This window comes from Lathamus discolor, chromosome 20 (genome assembly GCF_037157495.1).
Source record: "Lathamus discolor isolate bLatDis1 chromosome 20, bLatDis1.hap1, whole genome shotgun sequence".
Classification (NCBI taxonomy): domain Eukaryota; kingdom Metazoa; phylum Chordata; class Aves; order Psittaciformes; family Psittacidae; genus Lathamus; species Lathamus discolor.
Genome location: NC_088903.1, coordinates 361,030 through 375,012, shown reverse-complemented (window position 1 = coordinate 375,012; position 13,983 = coordinate 361,030). Strand labels below are relative to the sequence as shown.

At 63.3% G+C, this 13,983-nt stretch overlaps 3 protein-coding genes across 7 annotated transcripts; all 3 read left to right on the top strand.

The window, feature by feature from the left end:
• The first annotated feature begins 412 nt into the window (after positions 1 to 412).
• LOC136024097 (peptide YY-like) lies at positions 413 to 948 on the top strand. Its single transcript, XM_065699181.1, has 3 exons — positions 413 to 600; positions 687 to 752; positions 863 to 948. The coding sequence occupies exons 1-3, from the start codon at positions 413 to 415 to the stop codon at positions 885 to 887; spliced, it is 279 nt and encodes a 92-aa protein (XP_065555253.1). The 3' UTR covers positions 888 to 948.
• A 2,153-nt stretch (positions 949 to 3,101) lies between these two features.
• On the top strand, positions 3,102 to 4,193 carry LOC136023879 (pancreatic polypeptide-like). The gene is made up of 2 exons (XM_065698846.1): positions 3,102 to 3,285; positions 4,122 to 4,193. The coding sequence occupies exons 1-2, from the start codon at positions 3,107 to 3,109 to the stop codon at positions 4,183 to 4,185; spliced, it is 243 nt and encodes an 80-aa protein (XP_065554918.1). The 5' UTR covers positions 3,102 to 3,106; the 3' UTR covers positions 4,186 to 4,193.
• Positions 4,194 to 5,408: 1,215 nt separating this feature from the next.
• On the top strand, positions 5,409 to 12,931 carry MPP2 (MAGUK p55 scaffold protein 2). 5 transcript variants are annotated; one of them, XM_065698842.1, is made up of 12 exons: positions 5,409 to 5,459; positions 6,539 to 6,657; positions 7,476 to 7,628; positions 8,025 to 8,171; positions 8,682 to 8,909; positions 9,946 to 10,077; positions 10,469 to 10,574; positions 10,790 to 10,858; positions 10,945 to 11,106; positions 11,596 to 11,798; positions 11,880 to 12,008; positions 12,092 to 12,931. In XM_065698842.1, the coding sequence occupies exons 1-12, from the start codon at positions 5,429 to 5,431 to the stop codon at positions 12,266 to 12,268; spliced, it is 1,656 nt and encodes a 551-aa protein (XP_065554914.1). In that variant the 5' UTR covers positions 5,409 to 5,428; the 3' UTR covers positions 12,269 to 12,931. The 5 variants fall into 5 exon arrangements, with proteins under 5 accessions (XP_065554914.1, XP_065554913.1, XP_065554916.1 ...); XM_065698841.1 differs by having other exon boundaries at positions 10,787 to 10,858; XM_065698845.1 differs by lacking the exon at positions 5,409 to 5,459 and adding an exon at positions 5,704 to 5,767 and having other exon boundaries at positions 6,508 to 6,657; positions 10,787 to 10,858.
• The last annotated feature ends 1,052 nt before the right edge of the window (positions 12,932 to 13,983 follow it).

Genomic DNA, 13,983 nt, shown 5'->3' with positions numbered 1-13,983 from the left:
GGTCTGTGCCATGGGGAGGTCCAATGGGGCGGGAGATCCCCAGTGGGGACACTGCGGTGGGCTTGGGGAGGGGGATGTTTGGTTGGACATGGAGGGAGGTGGGGGGGGGAATGTCAATTGGGGTCCATGGGGTGTGACTTTGGGATGGGGAGATGGGAGTGGTGATGGGTGATGGGGGTACATGGGGATGATAGGGGTTATGTGGGTACATGGAGGCGATGGGATGATGGGGGTGAGGGGGGTACATGGAGGTGATGAGGTGCTGGGGGCCCATGGAGGTGATTTGGGTACATGGGGATGATGGGGTGATGGGGGTCCATGGGGGTGATGGGAGTCATGTGGGTCCATGGGGGTGATGGGGTGATGGGGGTCCATGGGGGTGATGTGGGTACCAGTGTCCAGTCCCTCTCAGATGGTGATGTCCCCGCGGTGGTGGCGCTGCCTGGGGGCCCTGGCGCTCTGCGTCCTGCTGGGCCTGGCCCCGCTGGCGGGCGCATACCCCCCCAAGCCCCTGAGTCCCGGGGACGACGCGTCCCCCGAGGAGGTGGCCAGGTACTTCTCTGCCCTTCGGCACTACATCAACCTGGTGACGCGGCAGAGGTGAGCGCCGGCACGCGCGGACACGTGTGAACACGTGTGTGCTCTGCACGAGGACCTGTGTGCTCACGAGGACCCCGTCCCCGCAGGTACGGGAAGCGGGCCGAGGCCCTGGTGTCAGGGCTGCTCCAGGGCACCGGCAGTGACAGATCGCGGTGAGTGCCCCCATAGCCCCACCCTGCAGAGGGGCCAGGCGGCTCCTTTGGGGTACCCGGGGCCGGTTTAGGGGTCCTGCCCCACCCCCTCACACCAGCGCTTCCCACAGGTACGAGGATGACTCCTTCTGGTGACCCCCCCCGGCCCCCCAAGTCCTCCCTGTGTCTCCCCTGTGGCTCTGCCGTGGGGGGGGGGGGGGGGGCAGGAGACCCCCAGATGCTGAACCGTGGGTCCCGCTGTGTGTATGGGGGGTCCTGCCCTGACCCCGTTCTCCCCATCCCGTTGCTGGGGGGGTCCCGCACGGGCCCACAATGGCAATAAAGAGATGATCGTGAGCAGGGGCTGGGTTGTGAGTGCGGGGAGGTGCGGGAAAGGATGGAGGAAGGGATGCAGGAGGGAATCCAGGGATGGAGGGGAGGATGCGGAGGATGGAGGGATGCAGGAGAGAATGTGTGTGTGTGTGGGGGAGATGGGGTGCAGGGGAGGAGGGAGGGAGGGATGATGGGGGGGCACAGGGGAGGGATGCAGGTGGGTGAAGAGGTGCAGAGGAGGGAGTGATGGAAGGGAGGATGCACGAGGGATGGAGGGGATGATGGAGGGATTGAGGGAGCGGTGCAGGGGGTGCACGGGGGGGGGCACAGGTTACCCCGTGCAGCGGTGGGGGTGCCTGGGCAGTGGCTGCTGCCACCCCCTGTGGGGTCCCTGTGCTGGCTGCAGCCATCAAGGGCTGTGTCAGGGCTGGGGGTCCCAAACCCTGTCCCCCCCACCTGGCCCATGGTCATGGCTGCAGCGGGGGCTGCAGCTGACCCCCACATCACTGCTGCAGCCCCATGTCCCCCTGTCCCCCCCTTACCCCATCCCACCCTCACCCCACATTGCCCCTTCACCTGCCCAGCCCCACTCTGTCCATCCGTGGGGCCCAGATGCTCTGGTCACAGACACCGGCTCCCTCCGTCCATGTGCTCACCCCAGGACCCCGCAGCCCAGGTCACACATTAACCAGGGCAGCGACAGGGCCCCCCGGGCCCCCCCAGCCAAGTGGCCGCCGGTGCCACGCGTCCGGGTGACATCGCGGGGGGGCACATGGGATATAAGGCACGGCGGCGCTGCGGCACCGGGGAGCCCACGGCCACGGCCCTCGTGTCAGCGCGTCCTTGTCACCGCCTGTGGGAGCAGGTGAGTGGGGCCGGGGCCTCATCCTGTGGGGTGACAGGGTCGGGGGGCGTGTGCACATGTGTGTGCTGGTGTGTGCTGACACCTGTACTGGTGTGTGCTGACACATGTGCTGGTGTGTGCTCACACATGTGCTGGTGTGTGCTGACAGCTGTACTGGTGTGTGCTCACACATGTGCTGGTGTGTGCTCACACATGTGCTGGTGTGTGCTGACACCTGTACTGGTGTGTGCTGACACATGTGCTGGTGTGTGCTCACACATGTGCTGGTGTGTGCTGACACCTGTACTGGTGTGTGCTCACACATGTGCTGGTGTGTGCTGACACCTGTACTGGTGTGTGCTCACACATGTGCTGGTGTGTGCTGACACCTGTACTGGTGTGTGCTCACACATGTGCTGGTGTGTGCTGACACCTGTACTGGTGTGTGCTCACACATGTGCTGGTGTGTGCTGACACCTGTACTGGTGTGTGCTCACACATGCGCTGGTGTGTGCTGACACTTGTGCTGGTGTGTGCTCACACATGTGCTGGTGTGTGCTCACACATGTGCTGGTGTGTGCTCACACGTGTGCTGGTGTGTGCTGACACCTGTACTGGTGTGTGCTCACACATGTGCTGGTGTGTGCTGACACGTGTGCTGGTGTGTGCTCACACATGTGCTGGTGTGTGCACATGTGTGTGCTGGTGTGTGCTGACACTTGTGCTGGTGTGTGCTCACACATGTGCTGGTGTGTGCACATGTGTGTGCTGACACATGTGCTGGTGTGTGCTCACACATGTGCTGGTGTGTGCTGACACGTGTGCTGGTGTGTGCTCACACATGTGCTGGTGTGTGCTGACACGTGTGCTGGTGTGTGCTCACACATGTGCTGGTGTGTGCTGACACCTGTGCTGATGTGTGCTGACACATGTGCTGGTGTGTGCTGACACCTGTGCTGATGTGTGCTGACACATGTGCTGGTGTGCGCTGACACGTGTGCTGGTGTGTGCTGGCATGTGTGCTGGTGTGTGCTCACATGTGTGCTTGTGTGCTGACATGTGTGCTGGTGTGCGCTGACACGTGTGCTGGCGTGTGCTCACACGTGTGCTGGTGTGTGCTCACATGTGCACGGGCCTGTGCTCACACCTGTATGGGTCTGTGCTCACACGTGTGCACATGCATGTGCCAGGCGCAGCCATGGCTCCCCCCTGCCGTGCACTGCTGCTGCTGGTGTGGGCGCTGGTGCTTCTGGGGGAGGGTCCTGGTGCCGCCAGCCCCGCACAACCCAGGTACCCCGGGGACGACGCGACCCTCGAGGAGCTCGAGCGCTTCTACCAGGACCTGCAGCAGTACCTGAACGTGGTGACACGGCACCGGTGAGCACGGGGCGGCTGTGCAGCCCCATCACGACACGATCCCCACTGTGACGTGATCCCCATTGTGACACCATCCCCATCGTGACACAATCCCCACTGTGATATGATTCCATTGTGACATGATACCCATCACGACACAATCCCCATTGAGACATGATCCCCATAGCGACATGATCCCCATAGCTACACAATCCCCATTGTGACATGATCCCCATTGCGACACAATCCCCATCATGACATGACCTCCACCGCAACATGATCCCCATTGCAACATGGCCCCATCGCAACACGGCCTCATCACAACTTGATCCCCATGGAGGCATGGCCCCATTGAAACGTGTCCCCATAGTGACCTGCTCCCCATTGCAATGTGCTCCTCATCATGCTGTGCCCCCTACTGTGACCTGCCCCCCCATTGTGATGTGTTCCCCATCACCATTGTGACCTGCCCCCTGCTGTGATCTGCTCCCCACCATGACCTGCTCCCTGTTGCGATGTGCATCATGACGTGTTCCCATTGCGATCTGTTCCCCATTGTGACCTGCTCCCTTTTGCACATTGCTCCCTGTTGCCCTGTTCTCCCCATTGCACACTGCTCCCTGTTACACGTTGCTACCCGTTACACGTTGCTCTCTGTTACACACTGCTGCCCATTGCACATTGCTCCCTGTTACACGCTGCTCCCTGTTACACGTTGGTCCCTGTTACACGTTGCTCCCCATTGCGCACTGCTCTCCGTTGCACACTGCTCCCTGTTGCCCTGTTCTCCCCATTGCGCACTGCTCCCCGTTGCACGCTGCTCCTGCGGCTGCTCCCTGGTAACGTGCTCCCTGCAGGTACGGGAAGCGCTCCGGAGGGCGGGCGCTGGAGGAGGAGCCCTTCGGCACCGCGGGGTGCTGAGCCCCAGGTGAGGAGGGGCCGCAGCTGGGTCATCCCGGGCATCACCTACATGCGCCGGCGGCGCTGTGGGCGCTGAGTGCTGACCCCTCTGCTTGCAGGGCTGCTGCGGGGCCGGCGGGTGAAGAGGAGCCTCCCAAACGCACCAACACCACCCACCTACTGCACCCACCGAGGGCACCCACTGCACCCACCTACAGCACCCACCAACGGCACCCACTGCACCCACCTACTGCACCCACCGAGGGCACCCACTGCACCCACCTACAGCACCCACCAACGGCACCCACTGCACCCACCTACTGCACCCACCAACGGCACCCACTGCACCCATCTACTGCACCCACCGAGGGCACCCACTGCACCCACCTACTGCACCCACCGAGGGCACCCACTGCACCCACCATGGGCACCCACCATGGGCACCCACTGCACCCACCACCGGCACCCACTGCACCCACCTACTGCACCCACCAACGGCACCCACTGCACCCACCTACAGCACCCACCAATGGCACCCACCTAGAGCACCCACCTACAGCACCCATCAATGGCAACCACTGCACCCACCTAGAGCACCCACCTAGAGCACCCACCTACAGCACCCATCAACGGCACCCACTGCACCCACCTGCAGCACCCACCTACAGCACCCACCAACGGCACCCACCTAGAGCACCCACCTAGAGCACCCACCTACAGCACCCACCAATGGCACCCACTGCACCCACCAACGGCACCCACCCAGAGCACCCACCTACTGCACCCACCAACGACACCCACTGCACCCACCTACAGCACTCACCACGCTGGATCCATCACCCCTGGACCATCCTGGGCCCCCCCAGTAATAAACCCCCTGCAGCTACCTCCTGCCTCTGCCTGCTTGGGAAGATGGGGAACTGGGGGTGCTGGTGACACTGGGGGCGCTGGGTCCATGGGGACCCTGATGTTGGTTGTGCTGGGCACTGCAGTCACTGCTGCAGGAGGCACTGGGGATGCTGGTGGTGGGACACGCCGGGGTCGCGTTTTTACTGTGGGGGTGCCGGTGCCAGCCCTGGGGTCTCCCCGTTCTGTGCCTGGGAGGGTCACAGGGGCCCCGCGTGTCCCCGCGAGCTCCCCCGGTGCCCCCGCACACGCGTGTGCAAGCAAGAGCCCGTGCGCCCGGAGCTGCCCGCTCCCCGCACGCCTGCGCCGTGGCCCCGTCCCGGCCGTGCCAGGCCCCGTGGCCCCGTGCCCCGCAGCGATGCCCGCGGCTGCCCCCGGCTCCGTCGCGGGTGAGCGCTCACCGGGGCCTTGCACACGCGCGTGCAAGGAGCAGCCCCAGCCCTGCTGCAACGCGCGTGCAAGGGGGGGTGCTGGGGGGGTCGTTCCTGCGAGGGCGGGCGCTGCGGGGGGGCACATGCGTGTGCGCGCTTGTGCATACTCGTGCGCGAAGGAGCGGGCCGCGGTCCCTTTAAATTCGCCTCCCCCGCTGCCATGGCAACAGCGCGCCTCCCCCCCCCCCCTTAAAGGGGCCGAACACCCCCGTTCCCCCTCCCCACTTTGCCGGGGGGCCCCGAGGTGTGTGCGCGTGCAAGAGCGGGTAAGTGCAAGCGCGGGGCGGGAAGTGAGCGCACGAGCGAGCCAGGGTGTGCAAGGCGAGGGGGGGATGCGGGCCGGGGGGGGCAGCGGTACCCGGATGATGGGGGGGTCCCCGGAGTTGCCGCCCGCAGCCATGAGCGACCCCGGCCGAGGGTTCCCGGCCCCTAAGAGCCCCCCCCGGCACCCCCCAGGTATGGGGGGGGGAATAGGGTGTCCGGGGGCTGATGGGGAGGATGGCCCTGGGGGGGATTGGGGGATGAAAGGAGATGGCGACAGGGAAGGGGGTGGGTGGGTGGTGTTTTGGGGGGCTCCTGGGTGATGCTGTGACCCCCCGATATGGGGGTGTCTGGATTAACCGCCCCCGCATCCCGAGCATCCCCCGCCATTGCAGTGCTGCCTCTCGCAGCCCCCCATTGCATCACGCCAGCCCGTGCATTGAACCCCCCCACTGAATCGTCCCCACCATTGCATCACACCACATCGATTGCACTGAACACCCCCAATCGTATTGCGCCCCCCCCATCATCCCCCTCCAATTGCATTGCACCCACCCCACTTGCACAGACCCCCCCCAGCTGCATTTCGGCCCTTATCACTCAGCACACCTCCAAGTGCTGCTTTGTGGGGGGGGTTCCTTGTGGTCCCTGGTGCAGGGGCAGCATAATGGGGGGGAAACAACACATTGACACCCCAGTTACAGGCGACCGACACCCCTATTGCTGCTCCCTCCTCATGTCCCAGTGTCTCCGTGTTCCCCCCATCTCCCTCCCAGCCATGCAGCAGGTCCTGGACAACCTGATGGGGGTCCCGGGCCCCCCCGGAGCTGCGGACCTTGACCTCATCTTCCTGCGCGGCATCATGGAGAGCCCCATTGTGCGGTCCCTGGCCAAGGTGAGGGGACACCACGGGGACACCATGACCCCCCCAGGCATGGGGCAGCACATAGGGCAAGCGTGTGCACGTGTGTTGAGGGCAAGCATGTGGTTGTGCATGCACATGTGCGTCCCTGTGGTGTGCAGGAAGATGTGCTTGCATAGGGATGTGTGTGCATGCGTACATGTGTGTACATGTGTGCATGTGCAGGGATGTGTGCTCACATGTGTCCACACGCAGGAGGCGCCTGTGTGTGTTTGCACGTACCTGTGTGTGCACACATGTATCTATGCATGTACACATGCATCCGTGTGTCTTTGCACGTGTGTGTGCATACGTGGATATATGCTTGTGTGCATGCGGGGAGGTGTCTGCTCATGTTTGCACATACCTGTGTGTGTATGTACATTTATGTATGCAACTACATGTACATGGATGCGTGTGCACACATGGATGTACACCTGCACATGTGTGTGCATGGAGGGAGGTGTGTGCACATGCTTGCTCATATGTGTGTGTGCATGCATGCAAGTGAGTGTGCGCCTTTGCACGTGTGTGTATCACTCTCTGCCTGTGTTGCTGGGAGCCACGTGCCTGCCCCATATCCTGTGTGTTTACCATTACAGGTGTGGGGGTATTTACACGCACACATGGTTGTGCAATGGCATGTGCGTGTGCGCACATCGGTGTGGTGATAGGTGTGCACACACATGTATGCCTGTAGTTGATGCTGTGCAGGTGTGTGCATGCAAAAGGGCAGGTTTGTGCATGTGCACGTGTGTGTGCAAAGGTCAAGGTGTGCTCACGTGTTCTTGCTCACACACGTGTGCCCTCAGGCGCACGAGCGGTTGGAGGAGCGGCGCTTGGAGGCGGTGCAGGACAACAACGTGGCGCTAGTGCAGGAGATCCTGCAGGACATTGGGCCCCTGGCGCCGCAGGACAGCGCGGCCGCGGAGCTGAGCCGCATCCTGCGCCAGCCCCACTTCCAGGTGCGAGGACGTATGTACAAGGACATGTGTGCAAGGACACATGTGTGAGGACGCATGTGCAGGGATGCATGTGCAAGGACACATGTGCGAGGACATGTGCAAGGACATGTGTAAAGGAAGCATGTGTGGGGATAAATGTGCAGGGACGTGTGTGCAGGGACACATGTGCAAGGACATGTGTGCAAGGACACGTGTGAGGGCGCATGTGCAGGGACATGTGTACAAGGATGCATGTGCAGGGACGTGTGTGCAAGGGCACGTGTGCAGGGATGTGTGTGTGAGGATGCACGTGTGCAGGGACGCATGTGCAGGGACACGTGTGTGAGGACGTGTGTGCAGGGACATGTGCGCAAGGACGCGTGTGCGAGGCACGTGCCCTGTTCCGTGTCCTTGCAGTCACTGCTGGAGACGCACGACTCGGTGGCCACCAAGAGCTATGAGACCCCCCCGGGGAGCCCGGTCCCACCCCCTGGCACCCACCACCCACTGCCCCCCGATGCCGTGCGCATGGTGGGCATCCGCCGAGCGCCTGGCCAGAGCCTGGTGAGCACCAGCGGGGCCATGGGTGCTGTGGGTGATGGGGATGGTGCTGTGGGCATTGGGGTGCTGGGGGGCATTGCTGGGTGCTGGGAGCATTGGGAGCATTGCAGGGTGGTGGTGTGATGTTGGGTGCTGGTGCTGCTGCAAGTGCTGTGGGGTGCTAGAGGGCATTGCAGGGTGCTGGGAGCATTGCGGGCATTGCGGGGTGCTGTGGGTGATGGTGCAGGTGCTGTGAGCATTGGGGTGCTATGGGGTGCTGGAGAGCATTGCAGGGATCATTGTGGGCATTGCAGTGTGCTGTGGGGTGATGGTGCGGGATGCTGTGGACATCGGGGGTGTTGTTGTTGACACTACAGGGTGTGGGGAGGTATTTGTGTGGGTGCTGGTGGCATTGGGGGCATTGCGGGGTGCTGGAGCATTGCTGGTGTGACTGGAGGGCAATGGGTGATGCTGGGGGTGACTGGATGTGACCGTCGGCGCTGGTGCTGGTGCTGACTGGGGCTGTGCGCACAGGGGGTGACGTTCCGGGTGGAGCGGGGGGAGCTGGTGGTCGCCCGCATCCTGCACGGGGGAATGGTGGCGCAGCAGGGGCTGCTGCACGTGGGGGACGTCATCCGCGAGGTGAATGGGCGCGAGGTGGGCAGCGACCCACGGGCACTGCAGGAGTCGCTGCGCCAGGCCAGCGGCAGTGTCGTGCTCAAGGTGCTGCCCAGCTACCAGGAGCCGCACCCGCCCCGACAGGTACCACACCCCAGTGCCCGCAGCTGCGCACATCTGCATCTGCACCCCACCCTGTATCTACCTCTGCATCCTGCCCTGCATCCACTTCTTCACCCTGTCCTGCATCCACATCTGTACCTGCATCTGCGTCCTGCCCTGCATCCTGCCCTGCATCCACATCTGCACCCGCATCTGCATCCTGCCCTGCATCCACCTTTGCATCCACATCTGCATCCTGCCCTGCATCCACCTTTGCATCCGCATCTGCATCCTGCCCTGCATCCACCTTTGCATCTGCATCTGAACCCATATCTGCATTCCACCCTACAACCTGCCCTGAATCCACATCTGCACCTGCATCTGCATCCCACACTCAGCACCCTACCTATGGCAACTCCATGTCTGTGTCCCCATGTCCACATTGTCCCCATGCTCACCTGGGCACCCATGCCCATGTGCCCCATGTCCCCCGTCCCCTCTTCATGTGCCTCATCTCCCTGTATATTGCTTGAGCCACGCGACTCCCTGTCCCCACTGCCCCCCTGCAGAGACCTGCCCCATGGGCAGTGGGCCGCTGGTGTGCCCCGTGCCCTGTGCACTGCTGAGGGCTGCAGTGGGTCTGGCCTTGTCCCCATCCCCACATCCGGACCCGGGTGTCAGAGGGTGCCCCGCGTCCCCAGTGCCAGCCCGGCGCAGGCTCCGTGGGGACAAAGCCGCTCTTGTCCCCGTGTCCCCTGGCACCGCGCATCCCCGGCGCCGGCGCTGCTCAGGCTCCGGGCGCCCGCAGGCGCTCCCGCACACATGTGCGCCATCGCGGGCCCGCTGCTGGCGGCGCTGGGTGCGTGCGTGCTCGCGTGCGTGGCCGCGGGGCTCTGCGTGGGGGCTGCGCTGGGCGCGCTGTGGGGAGCGGCGGCGGCCGCCGGAGCCGCCTGCGTGTGCGCGGGGGCCGTGCGCGCCTGGCTGCGGCGGGCGGGGGGGGGCCCCTAGTGCGGGGCACGCGCGTGTGCGTGTGCACGGCACCGATCCCGGCAGCGTCCCGGTGCCCCCCGGCCCCCAGGTCTATGTCAAGTGTCACTTCGACTACGACCCGGCCACGGACACTCTCATCCCGTGCCGCGAGGCCGGGCTCAAGTTCATGGCCGGGGACCTGCTGCAGATCGTCAACCAGGATGACCCCAACTGGTGGCAGGTCAGGGGCAGATAAGGGGGGGACATGGGGCTGGATTGCTGGCAGCTGGGTACACGGTGGGTCAGGGGGGATCTTGGGGATGGGGGGTACCTGGACGCTCAAGGGGTGTCTAGAAACTGGGGGGTCCTTGTGGGGCTTCAGGGGTACCTAAAACTGCTGGGTGGTTCCTGGGAGCTGGGGGGTTCATTTGGGGCTTGGGGGGGTCCTGGAAACTGGGGGGGGGGGGCTGGAATCGGGGTTTTTTTGGCAGCTGGGGGGTCCCTGTGGATTGGGGTGTCCCCATGTCCCCATGGTTGGGTGCCCATGGAGCCAGTGCCAGCGCAGTGTCCCCATGGGTTGGGGTGTCCCATGTTTGGTGCCCGTGGTGCCGGTACCAGCACGCTGTCCCCAGGCGTGCCACGTGGCGGGTGGCAGTGCGGGGCTGGTGCCCAGTCAGCTGCTGGAGGAGAAGCGCAAAGCCTTCGTGCGGAGGGACGGGGATACAGCTCCCACTGCCGGTACGGAGCTGGGGGGGCACGGCAGGTCCCCATCACCCCATGGCAGGGTCCCCATGTCCCACAGTGATGTCTCCATGGTGATGTACCATGTAGTAGGTCCCCTGTTCCCAGGATCATGTCCCCATGACCCTGCCCCGGTCCCAGTCCCATGGCTCTGTCCCATATAGCCCCATCCCTGTCCCTGTCTCCAGCTCAGCCCCACTTGCTCTCAGCAGGGTCCCTGTGTGGCAGCCTCAGCGGGAAGAGGAAGAAGAGGATGATGTACCTGACCACCAAGAACGCTGGTGAGCAGTGCCAGTGGCGGGTGGTGCCACCCATGGGCCGGGGCGGCCCAGAGTCCCCTGTGGGTGACAGCCCTGTCCCACACCAGAGTTCGACCGTCACGAGCTGCTCATCTACGAGGAGATGGCACGAATGCCACCGTTCCGCAGGAAAACGCTGGTACTCATCGGGGCGCAGGGCGTCGGGCGCCGCAGCCTCAAGAACAAGCTCATCATGTCCGACCAGGCGCGCTACGGCACCACCATCCCCTGTGAGTGTCCCCGGCCCCCTCAACGTCCCTGTCCCCTGACAGCTTCATCATCCCCATGATCATCCCTGTCCCCTCTGAGCATCCCTGTCCCTTCTGAGCATCCCTGACCCCTGCCAGCTTCATCATCCCATGAGCATCCCTGTCTCCTCTGAACATCCCTGTTCCCCGCCACCATTGTTATTCCCACAGACATCCCTGTCCCCTCTGAGCATCCCTGTCCCCTGCCAACTTCATCATCCCCATGAGCATCCCTGTCCCTCCTGAGCATCCCTGTCCCCTCTAGGCATCCCTGTCCCCTGCCAGCTTCATCATTCCCATGAGCATCCCCGTCCCTGCTGAGCACCCGTGTCCTCTGCCAGCTTCATCTTTCCCATGAACATCTCTCTCCCCTGTGAGCATCCCTGTCCCCCCCAGTGCTACCATCCCCACCTGTGTGGGTGCAGCCCATGCCTGGGGGTGCTGTGGGTGTGAGTGGTCCATGCCTCACAGACACATCGCGGAAGCCGAAGGACAGCGAGCGGGATGGGCTCGGGTACCGCTTCGTGTCACGGGGGGAGATGGAGGCCGACATCAAGGCCGGGAGATACCTGGAGCACGGCGAGTACGAGGGCAACCTCTATGGCACCAAGATCGACTCCATCCGCGCCGTGGTGGAGGCGGGCAAGATGTGCATCCTGGATGTCAACCCCCAGGTACGGGTCCTCCCCTGGCCTGCCAAGGGGGCGATGGGGCTGCCCACACCATGGGGCTCAGCTCTGTCCTGTCCCCCCCAGGCAGTGAAGGTGCTGAGAACGGCTGAGTTCGTGCCATATGTGGTGTTCATCGAAGCCCCCAGCCCCGAGATGCTGCGGGCCATGAACCAGGCAGCACTGGAGAGCGGGGTGGCCACGAAGCAGCTCACGGTGGGTCCCCCCTCTGGGGCTATGTGTGTATATGGGGGCACAAGGGGAGCGATGGGGAGACTGAGGCAGGTCCATGTGGGCAGGAGGCCGACGCCAGGCGCACGGTGGAGGAGAGCGGCCGCATCCAGCGCGGGTACGGGCACTACTTCGACCTCAGCCTCACCAACGACGACCTGGAGCGCACCTTTGGGCAGCTGCGGGAAGCCATGGAGCGCCTGCGGGTGCAGCCCCAGTGGGTGCCAGTCAGTTGGGTCTATTAGAGCACCCCCGGGCCCCCCAGCCACACAGGGCGCTTGTGCCCCCCGTGTCACCCATTGGTGTGAGGGGCTCACACCAGCACAGGGGGAGTAAGGGGGACCCTTGCTCAAGCCTCTGGACCCCTCTTTCCCCCCCTGCTCCCAGCCCCAGACATGGGGGGAGTTGGGGGAGAAGCCAGTGGGGTCCCATTATAGGGGGCAGTTCCCCCTGCCGTGCCCAGCACCCCACAGCTGATTCACTGCCAAACCTGCCCCCCCCAATGTCACCCCCCACCCTGTGGGGCACCCCATAGCCCCTGCCTCAGTTTCCCCATGGGGAAGCCCAGGCTTGGGGGATACGGGGTATCGCACCCCACTGCAGCCCCATAAGCTGCCATGGGCCCAGGCGTCCCAGCTCCCCTCCCAGGGACCCCATTTCACCTTTACTGGGGGGGTCCCCCTCTGTCCCTGGTGCCCCCCATCACCCCTCCCAGGTAGCAATAACTCCCCTAGACCCCCATTAACCCTGGATTAACCCTGGAGCTGCCATGGGGTGCCATGGGGAGTGCAGGGCTCACACATGCAGGTGTGTGCACATATGTGTGCCCGCACCCCCCATCCTTGTCCCCATTCCTGGGAGCTCCTTTTGGGATTTGCTGTGACTTTTATTAAAGAAGGGAGAAGCTGCGGTTGTTCCCATCCGGCTGGATCCCTGTGGGGCTTGGGCAGCACGGGGAGCACACATAGTGTCAGGCGTGTCACAGCCATCAGCTCTGCCTGCCCTCACCCTCTCCCATGTGTGTACATGTCTGAACATGTCTGTACATGCGTGTACACGTGTGTCATTGCACACGTGGGCTCTTCCTTGGTGCTGCCGGGAGAGGTCAGCAGAGCTCAGACACCAGTGTGGGCGGGGAGTGGGTGGGAAGTGTCTGTGGGTGTGCAGAGGTGTGTGCACAATGGGTGTCTATGGGGGTGTGTGCACAGTGGGTGTCTATGGGTGGGTGTGCGCAATGGGTGTCTATGGGGGTGTGTGCACAATGGGTGTCTATGGGGGTGTGTGCACAGTGGGTGTCTATGGGTGGGTGTGTGCAATGGGTGTCTATGGGGGTGTGTGCACAGTGGGTGTCTATGGGGGTGTGTGCACAGTTGGTGCCTGTGAGTGTGTGTGCACAGTGGGTGTCTATGGGTGTGTGTGCTCAGTGGGTGTCTATGGGTGGGTGTGCACAGGGGATGTCTATGGGTGTGTGTGCACAGACGTGTGTATGTCTATGGGTGTGCATGCTGTTTGCTTGCACAAGTGCCAGTGTGCTCATGCTCCCTTGCACACGTGTGGCTGTGCACAGGCTTGCCCACCACCACCACACACCCCTCCACCTCTCACACATGTGTGCAGCAGCACCACACACCCATGTGTGTGCATACATACATGTATGTGTATATACATACATGTGCCCACACTGTGCGCCCTTGGGGCCTGGCACCAACGCCAAGATATTAATGAGGGGCATGTGTCCATGGGACCCTGATCTGTGCATGAGAAATGCCACAGCCGTAGGCTACCATGGTGATAGGGTGTTGCACCCACGGGGTACCACAGGCATAGGGTACCATGACCACAGGTGCGGTGGCCATAGATTACACTGGCCATGGGATGCTGTGGCTATAGGGTACTATGACCATGGGTTCCCCTGGCCATAGGGAGCTGTGTCCGTAAGCTCCTGTGGCTTTAAGCCGCA